At 36.8% G+C, this 17044-nt stretch overlaps 2 protein-coding genes across 4 annotated transcripts in view; both read left to right on the forward strand.

Annotated features, from left to right (window-relative positions):
* The first annotated feature begins 508 nt into the window (after positions 1 to 508).
* Positions 509 to 4952, forward strand: LOC127432067 (myeloid differentiation primary response protein MyD88-like). Of its 3 annotated transcripts, none has more exons than XM_051682859.1 (5): positions 509 to 1063; positions 2046 to 2159; positions 2267 to 2447; positions 2700 to 2852; positions 4232 to 4952. In XM_051682859.1, exons 1-5 carry the CDS (start codon positions 760 to 762, stop codon positions 4317 to 4319), a joined length of 840 nt encoding a protein of 279 aa, XP_051538819.1. In that variant the 5' UTR covers positions 509 to 759; the 3' UTR covers positions 4320 to 4952. The 3 variants fall into 3 exon arrangements, with proteins under 3 accessions (XP_051538819.1, XP_051538818.1, XP_051538820.1); XM_051682858.1 differs by having other exon boundaries at positions 513 to 1063; positions 2700 to 2791; XM_051682860.1 differs by having other exon boundaries at positions 925 to 1933; positions 2700 to 2791.
* Positions 4953 to 8476: 3524 nt separating this feature from the next.
* The window catches only part of LOC127432064 (serine/threonine-protein kinase OSR1-like), a 67861-nt gene continuing 59293 nt past the window's right edge, over positions 8477 to 17044 (forward strand). The window contains exon 1 of the mRNA XM_051682855.1: positions 8477 to 8728. Coding sequence (XP_051538815.1) covers positions 8659 to 8728 — 70 coding nt within the window. The 5' untranslated portion in view covers positions 8477 to 8658. The remainder of the gene's footprint in view (positions 8729 to 17044) is intronic.

Below are 17044 nucleotides of genomic sequence, written 5' to 3' on the forward strand. Positions count from 1 at the left end.
GGCAACTGTTTCAGTTTGGTTCTGAAAAGAGAGGGGGGAAAGACAGCTGTATGCTCAACACTTTGATTATGATTACTAGTACCCATTTACTTTCTAACTCTTTTTAAATGTTACGCTCCACATATGTTATATAGGCTTATACTGCAAGTGCGAATTTTATATAATTAAAAATTAATTAAACACACAAATGTTTTGATATTAGATATTTAATACATATATATTTATTTGTTAAATAATTAGAAACGTATTGTTGAACAAAAAAAGACTCCTGCAATATTGATATATCAAGTCAACTTTATAGTGGTTGCCCATATTTGGTCGCGGAAGTTGTCCATATTTGGTGTTAAGCATTGCAACTTTTTAAGCTGGCCTAAGATCAGTTTGGCTATTCATTTCGTCACCAGTAAGTACTGAAAGCCGATCCCGAAACAGCGGATCCTCCTTTTTTACGTTAACTACGCGCGCTCAAGAATCCATTGGCTAAAGGTATTTTTCGTCACTGACGTTTTTGCTAACATTTCCTCATTCTTTACTTGAACAACATGTATAGGTGTTTAGTGCACTTTTCTGCGTAGTGTACTAAAGTTCTTAAGTATTTAATGTTTAATTTGTTTTTGTTATGATTTCCTTCAGTTAGCTTCAGGAAATGACCCCTAAACAGATTTAGAGAAACTTTCTAGCACTTTCGGTCCTTGCCAAGGAGTCAAACAGAGATTCACAACAACGTCTGTTGATAAAACGGACGTTTCGCGCACAAGTATGGCATCAAAAATAAGTGTTGACCACGAGGCGATTCCAATAACAGCGTTAAACTGCAGTTTCCGCAAGAAACTGGGATTATATTTGAATCCAACCAACACAGTGGCAGCAGACTGGAGGACAGTCGCCGAAATGATGGACTTTACCTACCTGGAGATCAAAAACTTTGAGAAAAGAGACTATCCCTTCGAAAAGGTTTTAACGGAATGGGAAACGCGTCCAGATGCCACAGTTGCAAATTTTCTGTCAATTTTAGAAAAAGCTGAAAGAAAAGATGTTATATCAGAGCTGAAAGATATGATAGGTAGGTTACACACTATTAAATACTCCATTCTTTATACCGTAGTATGAATACTATTTATTACACACTCTGGCGGCCAAAAGTTTGGGATAATGTACAGATTTTGCTCATATGGGAAGAAATGTTTACTTCCATTCACCAAAGTGGCATTCAACAGATCACAATGTATAGTCAGGACATTAATAACGTGAAAAAATACTATTTAAACTACTTAAATTAAACTCCGCAAACAAAGAAACGTCCTCTCACTTTCAACTGCTTTTGTTTTCAGCAAACTTAACGTGTAAATATTTGTATGAACATAAAAAGATGTTACCCCACTCTTCCACCAAGGCATTTGCGAGTTCCAGGACATTTCTGGGGGTAATGGCCCTAGCCCTCACCCTCCGATCCAACAGGTCCCAGACGTGCTCAATGGGATTGAGATCCGGGCTCTTCGCTGGCCATGGCAGAACACTGACATTCCTGTCTTGCAGGAAATCACGCACAGAACGAGCGGTATGGCTGGTGGCATTGTCATGCTGGAGGGTCATTTCAGGATGAGCCTGCAGGAAGGGTACCACATGAGGGAGGAGGATGTCTTCCCTGTAACGCACAGCATTGAGATTGCCTGCAGTGACAACAAGCTCAGTCCGATGATGCTGTGACACACTGCCCCAGACCATGACGGACCCTCCACCTCCAAATCGATCCTGCTCCAGAGTACAGGCCTCGGTGTAACGCTCATTCCTTCAACGATAAATGCGAGTCCGACCATCACCCCTGGTGAGACAAAACCGTGGCTCGTCAGTGAAGAGCACTTTTTGCCAGTTCGTTCTGGTCCAGCGAAGGTGGGTTTGTGCCCATAGGCGACATTGTTGCCGGTGATGTCTGGTAAGGACCTGCCTTACAACAGGCCTACAAGCCCTCAGTCCAGCCTCTCTCAGCCTATTGCGGACAGTCTGGTTTCCACTAGATTGTCACTGTTGTTCATGTTTCTACACAGATGAAGGCTGCAGGAAGTATTTAGAAAGACAGCCTGTTCAGGTCACAGTGGTGGACAGCTGCAGGCCCCGCACACAGGAGCGAGAAGGCATCACTCTGTATGATGATCCACTAGGTGTGTCAGTTACCTTGTTCAGTCTTTATACTGTAGCTGTGGAGTAACATTTCAATTAGTTGTATTGTAGTTTATCTCTAAAATCATCATCTTTGTCATTTCAACAGGTATGACGCCGGAGAAATTTGATGCTTTCATCTGCTATTGCCAGAGAGACTTCCAGTTTGTCCATGAGATGATCAAACATTTGGAACAGACTGAATGCAACCTGAAGCTTTGTGTTTTTGACCGGGATGTCCTCCCTGGCACATGTGTGTGTACCATCGCCAGTGAGCTCATAGAGAAAAGGCAAGTCTGTTTGGGGTTGTTTATTTTAATCATGCTTTTTTTTGTTGCTTTTTTTATTATTGTTCCACTATAATGTGTGTTCTGTTTCAAAACGAGGATGATTGTTTCATGTTTTTCTTCATGGTTTACAATTCCAACTTTAAATTCATGAATCTAGAATTAACATTTATTATTATTTTTTTCTGTTGAATTGTGTAATATCTAAATGACTGTAATTATTTGTTATAAAATACAAAATATGTCAACCCCTAGATGTAAAAGGATGGTGGTTGTTATATCTGATGACTATCTGGACAGCGATGCCTGTGACTTTCAGACTAAGTTTGCACTCAGCCTTTGCCCAGGTACAACATCTACATTTAGTCATTTGGCAGATGCTTTCATCAAAACCGACTTACAAATGAGGTACATAGCAAGCAATTTGTTATAAAAAAAAGTCAGCAGTATCTGCAGTATCACACTGCCAAGTTTTTAGAGTAGCTGGAGTAATATAGAAGATAGCATAAAGAGACAGACAATATATATATATATATAGTTAAATATTAAGTAAAATCATCTTAAGATTTACTACAGTAGTATTATTTTTTTTATTACTGTATTAAAGAAATGTTCTGGGTTCAATACAAGTTAAGCTCTATCAACTGCATTTTTGGCATAATGTTGATTACCACAAAAATAAATTTCGACTCGTCCCTCTTTTTCTTAAAAAAAGCAAAAAAACAGTGAGGCACTTACAATGGAAGTGAATGGGGCCAATCCGTAGATATTAAAATAGTCACAGTTTCAAAAGTATAGCCTGAAGACGTAAACAATATGCATATTAGCATGATTTAAGTGTGATAAAATTGCTTCTAAACTTTTCTCTGTTAAGTTATAGCCAATTTTACTACTTTGTTGCCATGACAATCAGTGTTGGGTAAAAAGAAAAAAGTAATCCACTGCAAATTTCTAACTACTTCTCAAATTATAATCAGATTACTTTTAAGATTACTTCATTGGAAAAGTAATCAAATTACTTTACTTTTAAATTACTGTCTAAAACTGTTTTTTTTTTTTTTTTTTTTTCGCTCTGCAAATTCAAAATAATGTATTTTTTCTCCTTGTTCACACCCTTCAGCTGTCACAGAAATGCAAACACACAAATTATTGAATTCACATTTTAATTGTATTACAGACAAGGTTTTTTTTATATTTGTAACCCAATTAATGTATTTAAAAGTAATTACTTTCATTGAAAGTCAGTAACTGTAATCTGAATACAATAATTTAAAATGTAATGCAGTACACAATTTTTTGGGCCTAAAAGTAATTTGAGTAAAGTAACTAATTACTTTGTAATCCAATTACACCCAACACTGATGATGACGTAACAGCAAACTGACGATTTAAGCAGCTTTACAGCTCAAATAACACAGAAGAATTAATGTAAGAAAAAAACGTTTATATGCTTCACATTTCTGCCTTTAAACCTTCCACTTGAACTCTGAAGTTGTTCTATATTAATTTCATTCTCATTTCCTTTTATAAATACACACACACACACACACACACACACACATATAAATATTTTTTTCTTTAGAAAATATTTGGTGTATTTTTTTTATTATGTTGTATGTAATTCTGTACTGTAAACTGAGCTGGGAAGCATGCCTTTGATGTCACAGAAAATGATTGATAATGAAGATCTAAAATCAGAATGGAAACTTTATTTCCTTTGAAGTTCTTAAATTGTGACCATCATGCAGGCCTTCAACAAACCAGTTTGGCTTTTGTCTCTGCTGCAGGGGCTCGCTCCAAACGACTCATCCCTGTTGTCTACAAGGCCATGAAAAGGCCTTTCCCCAGCATTCTCCGTTTTCTGACCATATGTGATTACACAAGACCATGCACACAGGCCTGGTTCTGGACACGGCTGGCCAAGGCGCTCTCACTTCCCTAGCCTTTTGTATAGACACCATTTTGCCTTCACTTTGCATCATCACTGGGTAAAGCACACTCTTCTCTCTGGAGGATGAAGGGAAAATACCTAATTGTGAATTTTGCCCATTGGGAAAGTTTCTCAGACTCAATAGTGGGTCCATCTTATGAACATTCCAAGAAAGGTACTTTTTACTGTGTTTACGAAAGATGTGTTTGCTGTAATCTAAAGGTCGCTTGACTTTCCAAAGCAAATCCCTTGTGTGGAGATATGCTTTCTTACTCATTTTGTTTTGCTTAATTTAGTTTGATCATGTAGGTATCTCTATATTTTTCAGCTTTAATAACTGTTGTTTGCAATGTATAAAAACGACCCTTTATTTTATATGGAGCATATGCATGGTCAGATTTTGAGTATTTTTGCATGTGAAAACTGAATGTTCATAATCATCCCCCAATTTCATGTTTTTTAATTATGATTAATTAATGCTAAATGTAAATTATGCTTCTTATTGCTCCATTGGAATGCACTTTTAATCTGTATTTTACACTGGGAATTTTTGTGCAATAAAATGTTGATGTGAAATATATTTGTGTATATTAATACTGCTCTGCTATTTACCATGAACAAATTATTGCTTACTGTTTATTGGTAAATTAGCATCTAAGTACAGATTTACAGATTATCACCATCTTATCTCGGTCACATAGTCATGGTTGGTTAACCATGTTTTTACATCCTCAGTACCTCATTTTTCCTGTCGGCACCTTTTCATCAGAATAGATAATGGCTTTTAATAATTTCTGATGTGTGATCATTTCTGACACAACAGGAAGGTCTGGTAGTTTTTTAATTATTTTTTGTGCATAGAATTTATGTTTTACAGATTTTTACATTTGCAGGCTGGTACATTTTGTTTTTATCATTGCCATGTGTACAGCTTAATATATTTCTTTTTCTATGAAGACAAGAACTGTTTTATTTTCTTTGTTCACAGATTAGATTTATATTTGACAGCTTTTGGTGCAAATAATCCCGATGCTATGCATATCACTTGCGTTAAAAGTTCCCCAAAAGTTTTTATTTTCACAGATAATTTGTTTGTATTTACATAAAAATGCAGTTGTCAAGAGTAACCACACTTCCTGTTTGTCCTCTAGAGCAAACTATCTACCAAAGCTTTGAGGCTGATTAGAGGAACAAACAAAGAGGAAGAAACTATTTGCAGCAAGCCAATTAACAGCAGTCACCTAGCTCTTGAAAATACATATTTTAACATTTTTATTCAAAGTTTAACAGGTGAAATACTGTGACGTCACACCGCATGCAACAGCACTTCCGGGTTTTATTGAGCAGCAGATTTTAATGGTAGATATGAACAGCTTTGCAGTTTTAATATAAATGGATATCTATGGTTTACAGTGAAGAAATGTGTGTAGGTTCTTTCGTAACTATTGGCAGGTTGTATGATTATGTCGGCCATTTTGGACAGGTGGATGAATACGCATCCTCACGCTTAAAGGAATATTCTGGATTCAGTACAAGTTAAGCTCATTCGAAAGAATTTGTGGCATAATGTTGACTAGTACCTCCTTTTCTTAAAATAATAATAATTACAAAATAATAATAATAATAATAATTAAAAAAACACAAAAATTGAGCTTACAGTGAGGCACTTACAATGGAAGTAAATGGGGCCAAATTTTTGGAGGGTTTAAATGCAGAAATGTGAATTTTATAATTTTATAAAAGCATTTGCATTAATTATTCTGTGAAACCTCGTGTATTATTTGAGCTGTAAAGTCGTTCATATCATCATTTGTAACAGTCATTTGAGGGTATCAGGGTTTAGTGGTCACATGTCATGGCAACAAAGTTGTAAAATTGGATATAACTTTACATAGAAAAGTTTGGTAAGTTATTTTATTACACTGAATTCATGTAAACACATATATTGTTTATGTCTTGTGGCAATGCTTTTGAAACAGTGAGTATTTGAACGTTAATTGATTGGCCCCAATCACTTCCATTGTAAGCACCTCAATGTAACCCAGATTTTTTTATTTTTTTAAGAAAAGAAGGGACAGGTCAAAAATTATTTTTTGTGGTAATCAACATTGTCACAAATGCTGTCGATTGAGCTTAACTTGTAATGAACCCAGAATATTCCTTCACTACTTCAGAGTGAGAAATGTGGTATAAATCAGACATGCAATATGCGCCTTTACTACTTATTTATTGGTCTAAAACAGTAAAAAAAAAAAAAAATAATAATAATTTACTTCAATATCACCATATTCGAATATTCTAACTTAATTTTTAATTTAGCATGTTACTTACTGCAGTCAAAATAAATGCAAAAGCTTAATGTGAGCGAAAAGCGCCCATTCAACGAACCCGGAAGTGCTTTTGTTTGTAAACAGTAACTTCACCTATAGTTCCCATATCTATTGTAAGTTTAATTAATACTTTTTATATGAGACTTATATGATGCATGTTTAGTAGGGAGGGCCATGAAGAGGATGCTTTTTAGGGACCTGTAGTGGCGTAACGAATGCCTGCATGGAAATAGACCAATGAACGTTGAAGCAAAGCGCAAGAGAATAATAGTTGTAATGTACTATTTATTCCATAAGATGCCAGCAAATTCAACCGTAAAAATATTCTTTGTCGCACAAAGAAGTGACCAACATGATCCATGTAAAATATTTGTTTGAATTTTTTTTCAATACAGGTAGCTGACACAAGTTCATATATGTGTGTATATATAATCAATACATATGTGTGATAAAATACTTTATGAACACCAGAAAAACAATTACAGAGACATATAAGAATAAATTTGAAAGAAAAAGTTGTCAATTACTGATAAAAACTATATTAAAGGGATAGTTCACCCCAAATTGAAAATTCTCTCATCATTTACTAACCCCATGCCATCCCGGATGTGCATGACTTCCTTTCTTCTGCAGAACACAGAGCTTTTTAGAAGAATATTTCAGTTCTGTAGGTCCATACAATGCAAGCGAATGGTGGCCAGAACTTTGAAGATCCATAAAGCACATAAAAGCAACATTAAAGTAATCCACATGACTCATGTTGTTAAATCCTTCTTTAGAAGCGATATGATAGGTGTGGATGAGAAATAGATCAGTATTTTTTTTTTTTGCCATAAATCTCCAATTTCACTTTCACATGCTTCTTCTTCTGTTTTTCACATTCTTTGTGCATATCGCCACCTACTGGACAGGGAGGAGAATTAATAGTAAAAAAAAAAAAAAAAAAAACGTAAATATTGATCTGTTTCTCACACACACCTATCATATCTCTTCTGAAGACATGGATTTAACCACTGGAGTGTTATGGATTACTTTTATGCTGCCTTTATGTGCTTTTCGGACCTTCAAATTTCTGGCCATCATTCACTTGCATTATATGGAACTACAGAGCTGAGATATTCTTCTAAAAATCATCATTTGTGTTCAGCAGAAGAAAGGAAGTCATACAGCTGTGATGGCATGAGAGTGAGTAGAGAACTTTCATTTTTGAGTGAAATACCTTAAAACCTTAATGAAAGAGAGCTGATTTTTGACAAACAAATAGCAAAAACTGACCCCGATTGCTTCTTGCATTGTGTTGCATTGTTTTTATTATTATTATTATTTATTTGTAGTAAAGGTAATTGTAGTTTGTACGTTGACATGGATGTTATTTCCCTTAATTTAAAAACATGTTCATGTAATTTATGTAATTTATCCAGGCTTACATGGTTTACGTAATGAACTGTTGCTGAAAAGTAATATTCTTTACTGAAAATGGCCATGGTAACCATATTTTTCATCAAAGCAATTATTCAAAGTTATAAGTATTGCTACTGTACAACCACAATAAATAAATATGGGGACTTCAAACAGTATAAGAAGTTTCCAGAACTATTTATTTATTTGTTTAACAACAGTCAGTTTTATTTTAGTAACAACTTTAATTACTATGTTGTTTTGACGGAAATTATTTTCTATGATGAGGTAAAAGTAGGGCTGATAATTACACACTCAAGATGGCCGCCTTTCACGTCCGTCAGTGTGTAGTGTTGGAATGCGGTGGGCGGGGCTTTCTGGCGCTGGTAGCAAACTTTGGGAATGATAGAAAGGGCTGTTGAAGATAATCGCTGAGAGGAGGTGGAATGCTACTGATTTGCGGATTAGAGTAACATTCACACTTTGTTTTCTGTAAGCACCCAGCTCTAGTGCTTGGATTCAGCAGGATAGAAATAAAGGTACGCAATCCTGAGACATGTCGGAGGACCTGAGCTCCCAACCCTGGTCCATCAACAGGGATGACTATGAGCTGCAGGAGGTTATAGGTAAGTGTTCGTACTATAATGTATGGCATTGTCTACATCTAGAAACAAGTTGACAGTGCCTGAAAACGAGCTGCTAGCGTGCTGTTCGTAGTGAAAGGTAGATTGAGAGCTCTTGTTGTTGCATTATGAGTATAGGAGTGTTTTAATGTTGATGTATTTGAACCTGGGCAGCAGTTGTTAAACGAGCACACGATTGTAATCTATGTAGTTATAACTGAGTTAAACTGGTGTCTGAAACTCATGCAATACGTCCACTTCTGTTGTCAAGCCTGTCACGTATGCCAAATTCAACTTTCTTTCTCTCTCTCTCTCTCTCTCTCTCTCTCTCTCTCTCTCTCTCTCTCTCTCTCTCTGTGTGTCTGTCTGTCTGTCTGTGTGTGTGTGTGTGAGAGAGAGAGAGAGAGTGTGTGAATATATCTAACCATTTCACAGCCAGTGTGGAGGATCTAGTTCAATGGCACACATGTAAATAGCTGGCTGACATATGGTTTACACGGATAACATTTTAAGACAGTTGCCAGAAACCTCATAACTCTATTATTCTGCACGCGACAACGCCTCATTCTGCTGACAAGTCCGAACACGTGCAGTAACGCTCCTTCTATAATGACAGACTTATCATGAGTTTTACTATTAATCTCAAAATCAGACATTTATTAATCGTATTGTAAAAATGTTTATTCAGAAGCGATCATAAGAAAAGCGTACTGCTATTTCAAAAATGCTCCACAAAAGTTGATTTGGATCTTTAAAATTTCAAACAAAATGTACGTTTGTTTATGTGTAAATGTAAAAATAAATACATAAAATAAATTGATAGCGACAGTGAGAAAAATACTGACTGTATGTGTCTTTAAATATTGGTTGACACAGCATTGTGCAATGTATTATGAAGGTACCACCCACTTTTACAGTTGGTGTAAAAACAGCTCTGACTAATGAATTTACACATGACTGTAGAAACATAAAAAAAATAAAAAAAATGTAGAGCATTTTTACGAGTGTGCATAGTCTACTTGATTTATATCCAGGTCCGTTTTCATTGTGGGGCGCAAAGAGTCATTCAAATCCGTGTATCATTCGTTCATTTCATATTCAATTAAGAATTAAAAATAAGAAAAACAAAAAACGACTTATTTCATTATTAGTTTACAAAACCAATATTAAAAACAAATAATGACTTGTTTTTCGTAATTTCGATTTAATGCACGAGTTAAAAATAGGAAATTATAAAAATAGCCACGGGACATTGGTGATGTCACTAATATATGGCTTGAATATTTTATTTACACTTATGGGTGGATCTGAGACGCCCCTTCCTTCTGATTGGTCAACGTGCACCGTCATCTTCCTCCATGCTGTGAGACAGAATAAAAGTTCTCTGCTGTTTAATTGTTTAAATGAATTCATCTCAGTTAATATTAAATTCTTTACCAGTTATTCTTCAAAACTCACCACGTTTATTACAGCTGAGCTATCTCTCTCATCAAATAGTCAGATTTATCAGACAGCCCTACATATAAACCTGCTGTCTTTGACGTTGCTCCGGTTTGAAAAGGCATTGTTTTAAATAAGATGACGAAAACCATACATTCATAAGACTATTGAAGCATATGCCTCGATTGTAAAGACATAGGCTTACGTTTAACTGGGGGGTAAAGTTTGTTTTAGGTTCGATATTTGTTGGTTATTCGCCTGTTGTGCGTAAGGGACCATCTGAAAACTCCACCCACAACTAAAACGTCACTGGCGTCAGAGCAGTCATTTATTTGACTATTGACTTGCATGTTCTATCATAAAACAAAAACAAAACATTGTTATTTAAAAAATAAAACAAACAAACCAAAAAAAAAAAAAAAATTCACAGGTTTTAGTAGCTCGCACAGAGTGATGACTGTGCAGATGAGTGTACAGTATTCACTTATATTATGAAAAAATTAACAAAAACATTTTCACATTCCAAAGGTTGTAGTAAGTTCCCAGGGGGCAGACTGACTAAGAGATATAAAGTAGCAATTCTGAGATATAGTATAAATTAGCATTTGTGAGATATTAAAGATGCAGTTATGGGATATGAAGTCACAGTTACGAGAGAAAAAGTCTCAATTGCGAGATATAAAATAGCATTTGTAGCAGTTGCGAGAAATAAACTAAGAATTACCTTTGTTTTTAATTTGATTGTTCCGTGGTGGGATCAAGGCACCATACACACCCATATGACTTTCTTTCGTGAAACACAAAAGGAAATGTTAGGCAGAATGACAGCTCTTTTTTTTTTTCCATACAATGAAAGTAAATGCTGACTGAGGCTAACATTCAACCTAACGTCCCCTTTTGTGTTCTGCAGAAGAAAGTCATATGGGTTTGGAACAACTTAGGGTAATGGCAGAATTTGTATTTTTGGGTGATCTATCCCTTTAAGCCTCTCTTTGCCTCGTAGTGGTTATAAACTACTCATGACACTTTTTTCATAGATGTAATCAGACTAAGTCAGACCGATATTTTCATTGACTGATTTTGATGCAGATTTTGGTCATGTACTATCACTATTGTGCCTTTTAACACTGTTGTACACTTGCCCCATAGACTTCTACTGAAGTGCATAACTGACAACATACACTATATTGCCAAAAGTATTCGCTCATCTGCCTTTAGACGCATATGAACTTAAGTGACATCCCATTCTTAATCCATAGGGTTTAATATGACGTCGGCCCACCCTTTGCAGCTATAACAGCTTCAGCTCTTCTGGGAAGGCTTTCCACAAGGTTTAGGAGTGTGTTTATGGGAATTTTTGACCATTCTTCCAGAAGCGCATTTGTGAGGTCAGACACTGATGTTGGACGAGAAGGCCTGGCTCGCAGTCTTCACTCTAATTCATCCCAAAGGTGCTCTATCGGGTTGAGGTCAGGACTCTGTGCAGGCCAGTCAAGTTCTTCCACACCAAACTCGCTCATCCATGTATTTATGGACCTTGCTTTGTGCACTGGTGCGCAGTCATGTTGGAACAGGAAGGGGCCATCCCCAAACTGTTCCCACAAAGTTGGGAGCATGGAACTGTCCAAAATCTCTTGGTATGCTGAAGCATTCAGAGTTCCTTTCACTGGAACTAAGGGGCCAAGCCCAGCTCCTGAAAAACAACCCCACACCATAATCCCCCCTCCACCAAACTTCACAGTTGGCACAATGCTGTCAGACAAGTACCGTTCTCCTGGCAACCGCCAAACCCAGACTCGTCCATCAGATTGCCAGATGGAGAAGCGTGATTCGTCACTCCAGAGAACGCGTCTCCACTGCTCTAGAGTCCAGTGGCGGCGTGCTTTACACCACTGCATCCGACGCTTTGCATTGCACTTGGTGATGTATGGCTTGGATGCAGCTGCTCGACTATGGAAACCCATTCCATGAAGCTCTCTACGCACTGTTCTTGAGCTAATCTGAAGGCCACATGAACTTTGGAGGTCTGTAGCAATTGACTTTGCAGAAAGTTGGCGACCTCTGCGCACTATGCGCCTCAGCATCCGCTGACCCCGCTCTGTCATTTTACGTGGCCTACCACTTCGTGGCTGAGTTGCTGTCATTCCCAATCGCTTCCACTTTGTTATAATACCACTGACAGTTGACTGTGGAATATTTAGTAGCGAGGAAATTTCACGACTGGACTTGTTGCACAGGTGGCATCCTATCACAGTACCACGCTGGAATTCACTGAGCTCCTGAGAGCGGCCCATTCTTTCACAAATGTTTGTAGAAGCAGTCTGCATGCCTAGGTGCTTCATTTTATACACCTGTGGCCATGGAAGTGATTGGAACACCTGAATTCAATTATTTGGATGGGTGAGCGAATACTTTTGGCAATATAGTGTATATTTCTTTTTTACAAACTGAGTTACCAGCCCAAATTATTTTCTTTTGTAATTGTAAGCATGTCACAGATGCTGTCGATAGAGCTGTATTTGTATTTAACCCGGAATACTCCTTTAACCACAGATTTCTCCAGGGGGACTCTCTATGTAATGTAAGCACTGGTGTAGAATTGGAGGAGATGGGGGGGGGCACACGTCCCCCCCCCCCCCCCCAAATCATGCATCTGTCCTTGTTTATATATTTTCATCAACGCTGAAAATAATTTTGTATGAGATACCTTGCAATTGCGTGGCTGTGAGTCTGTCATATTGAGATAAAAAGCTTAAGTCCCCCTTCCATTGTACGAGTTGGTATCGCCCAAATAGACGGCTGTGTCACGTGGTACCTGTTACTTTTCTCAGCGCTGGCCAGGATGCATGAATTCACAGTCGTTTATTATTACTGGATGAGGATTTTTAAAAATGCTTTATAGATAATGCTGTGGCGGATTTTCATTCACAGGTATGAATCCTTGCAATTATCAGTTTTTATTAAAAATAACTATCCAGTGTAAAATGTCTCCAAATGGATATAAAGCATTCTTAGATTTAAATGCGGATGAATGGAGGATTCGGTTTTGAAGGGTCAAACACCCCCTGCAGGAATAAAACACCCAAGACAGTCAGTGGCTGACAAAGTGCAATTTCGGAAGTCTGTTACCCACACAAACTTTTGTATGATTGAATTTAGAAAACATGAAATACATCACGAGTCATATGTGGAGTCAGTGAAGATGCTAAATGTCCATAGAAATGATCAGTTGTTTTTCATGGTGAGGAAAGCAGATCAGATGAGCATTTTAGATGAGCAGGAAAGAATTGTAATTTTCTGAAAGGGTAAATTTTTTTCTGAAACGTTAACCCTAATGCTTTTTATGAATATTTGATATGATACAGTATATAAATATTTAAGAGTATGCATTGAATTAGGGATGATGGAATTATAGAGTTTTACTATTAACCGCGATTAAATATGTCACTGTTAATTTAACCGAAAGAATTTAGAATCCATGGTTAAAAACTGTGAAATGTTTTATTTACACATGGCAAAAATTTTATTTAATATAAAAGAGTTTTTCGTAAGATTTTGTAAGCCAAATGTGAAAACTCTTGTGCCTGTGTGGGTACTGGAGCTGTTGCTATGGTTACGGATGGCGGCCGCATGGTGCTTTAATGGCCGGTGTCACGAACTGAACGTGATCTTTCAATTCATGTGAAACTGTAGCTTAAACACATGAATCCTAAAATATAACAGAGGAATTCGATCTATCAGACTCATATCCATCAAAAAATCTACTTAAATCGGCCGTTTGGCAGCATTTAAATGATTGACTGAAGACGACGGATGTAAAACAAGCAGACAGAATTCATAGAAAGACACACATTCTACAAATTGGACAGGATGCTCCACTAGTTGTCCAACAACAAACTAGTAAGTTTAATATTTTTAGCATTGTTGATTTTTATGTGATGAATTAAAGATGCCACTTTTTGTATTAAGCGTGCTGACAGCGTGCGGTGTATTTGCACGTAGTTAAATTATTTTGAAAAGTTACATCTTTTCGTTGCTTCTGTACAAATTCACCGCATTCAACAATAAATGTCAATTTTAGTCATGATCAGACTTTAAATCGCCTGCTGTAAGCAATGTTCCCATTATTACACATAGTCCACAGGTTTATTTGTAAGGTGTTGTGGACAGAATTTTTATAGAGTCTGTAGCCGATTCTTTATGTTGGGGTGTCTGACAGAACAACGGATTGCTTTAATAAACTGATGCAGAAGAAAAAACTGTGTAATGCCATGAACTACATGTTGCGCACTCCCAATAATCTTACATTTACACTTTTTAAGCACTCTGGTTACATTAGCACATCACTGAGCTTGGGATGCGCATAAGCGGTGTTGTGCCCTAGATTGGAGCTTCATCTCTTATCTCCTATTTTATTTATTTTTTTGTGCATGTGTGTGTATTTATCAGTTTTCTTATTGTAGGGCTTCTCTTAGCATCCACATATCCCCCAGAAATACGTCCACATAGAAGTTCAATTGTAGAAGTTCAAAACCCCCCTACCAAACTTACCCCTCAGACCCACATTTGGTCCCCTTCAATGTTCAAACCAAATCTGCACCATTGAATGTAAGCGTAACATACGTTGCTTTATTTATACTAGCACGGGTTGTGTGGCAATAAAGACTCTATTATATGCTGTAATTCTTTTCGATGATCCTTGACTCCAAGCAGCCAGTGGATTTTACAGCTAGAATATAGCTGCTCTACAGAGGCTCTCAAAAATCTGCTTTCTAGGCATGATCGGGTCCCATGTGTAACTTTCATTCTCTGAGCGAGTGTATTGTTTTACTTACTGGTTGATTTAATCTGGTTACATCAGTGGGTTTAAGTCGTCATTTTTATTTGTATAGCGCTTTTCACAACACATAGTTTCAAAGCAGCTTTAGAGAAAATTATGCTACAAGCATAATTTAGCATGAGAATTACCTCTATGTGCAGTCACAGGAGCGCTGGAAAAGTCATCTGATACCTGACATCATTCTTTCCAGGGCTTTGGACTCCAAAGCGAGGCTTTCGACACAACTTTTTACTCGTTCTGTGTTTTGACAAGGTTTTACTAGTTTGAAAAGGCTTTACATTTCTTGCCAGAGGAACTCTGTACTGCAGTTTCAACTTTTAACACATTTTTAAGAATTAAATGAGATAATTAAATCAAGTACTTGCTCTTGTCTAATATTCTCAACAAAAGATCCACTATAATATTTGCAAGTTCATAACTTGCTGCTTTGTAACAACTAGTGATGTACCGCAATGAAAATTCTTGGCCAAAACCGAAAATTCTGGACACTGGGCTAAAAACCAATAACCCAAAATAACAATTTAATTTAATTAAATAAATTCTAAATGTTATGTTACATTACATTATTTAATGTAATATAATATATGTATTATTAATAGTAATAATTTCCTTGCATCTGTCCATTATTCATGTTGTCATTATTGCTGTGCATGGGAGAAAATTAACTGCTGACTGTGTCACTCATAGATCCAGTTTCCAATGGAAAGCGCAAATTTGTGGGTATGCGAGAGACCGTAAGTGCCGGATGTTGAGCCACTTGTATTGGACAGTAAGTAGGAATATTTGAGTGCTTTGTTTAGTGTTATGTCATACAAAACAGCCTCCCAGCCTCAGCACAAGCACGGTATAATCACTCTTTATTAATGTGTTCATAACTAAGATAGTGATCGCTTCATCACTTCTGGGGATGTGGACTTTAATGTGCAACTAGGAGACGGAAATACAAACTAAATGCATACCACAGTATGCATTCATGAACTTCAGCGTGTTCTTTCAAGCTGTTGTGCTCATTCGTGTGGATTTCTACATGATATTAACACAAAACATGTATAGGTGCATGTGTCTAAAGCAATGGTTTCTGTTTACATTTTTGGTCCTGATTTTCTGGCTTTTTTCTCTTTTTTTTCCTCCGAAAGATGCATTTTATGCCATTTTCTGCCGAAAAATTTTGGTGGATCCCTAGTAACAACAAATGACTAAATCAGCCTAAAATGCTGTTGACATTTGCCTCACTCTTCTAGCTGAAAGCAGAAGGGCTAGACTTTGAAATCTTATTACTTATTATTATGGTTACTTGTTGGTTGTGGCATAATACAATACATTTGATAATGAGCCAAATGTGCAAGAGGTTTTTCTTTAAGCTTACTTTGTTTTAGTGGCCTAGCCTGTTCATCACTGTGTGTGTATGAGAGAGAGAAAGAGAGAAAGAGGAAGAGAGAGACTGGTCAAACCTGTCATTACTGTTGCCTTTTTGCTGTTGTGCCTCTTCTTTTGACTCAACAGCTCAAAACATAACCCACACTTTGAACATTTCAACAACTTGTAGAGGAGAAATGTATCATCTTCCAAAGGAATATTTGGTTTTCATAGTTAAATACACAAGAATAACTTTGATATCTCCACTGCAATTAAAATGTAGCTCTCTGTCGATAGGAATTGTAGAGCACCCATCTAGACCATAGAAGTTCTCGTTTGTTATTTCAAGGTCTCAATTCCCCCAAAAGATTTAGATATTATTCTTAAATTCTTGGAAACACTCTTTGTATATCTCCCTGTGAGGATATGTGTGTGCCCTCTAGCAGCATGCACCTCTAGAATTGCTTCTTTGTACAGAAACCTGGCATGTGACATGCCAAAACAGGAGTTTAGGCTACAGGCGAGTTTGATTATGGAGTCTGTGTTTAAAGTTGGACATCTCAAGCTTGGTGTTTTATCACTTTCAGTGACATTACTTAGCTTGTGCAAGATGTTAGACTTCTTCCTCGTGTCATTATTCCATGAGATTTGTCTTGTGCATATGAACTTTTTTTTTTTTTGTT

This window comes from Myxocyprinus asiaticus, chromosome 41 (genome assembly GCF_019703515.2).
Source record: "Myxocyprinus asiaticus isolate MX2 ecotype Aquarium Trade chromosome 41, UBuf_Myxa_2, whole genome shotgun sequence".
Lineage (NCBI taxonomy): Eukaryota > Metazoa > Chordata > Actinopteri > Cypriniformes > Catostomidae > Myxocyprinus > Myxocyprinus asiaticus.

Coding starts and splice junctions, on each gene's coding strand:
- LOC127432067 (XM_051682858.1), top strand. CDS start 760: ATGGCATCAAAAATAAGTGTTGACCACGAGGCGATTCCAATAACAGCG. Junction 1,064..2,045: donor AGAGCTGAAAGATATGATAG/GTAGGTTACACA, acceptor GTTTCTACACAG/ATGAAGGCTGCAGGAAGTAT. Junction 2,792..4,231: donor TGCACTCAGCCTTTGCCCAG/GTACAACATCTA, acceptor TCTCTGCTGCAG/GGGCTCGCTCCAAACGACTC.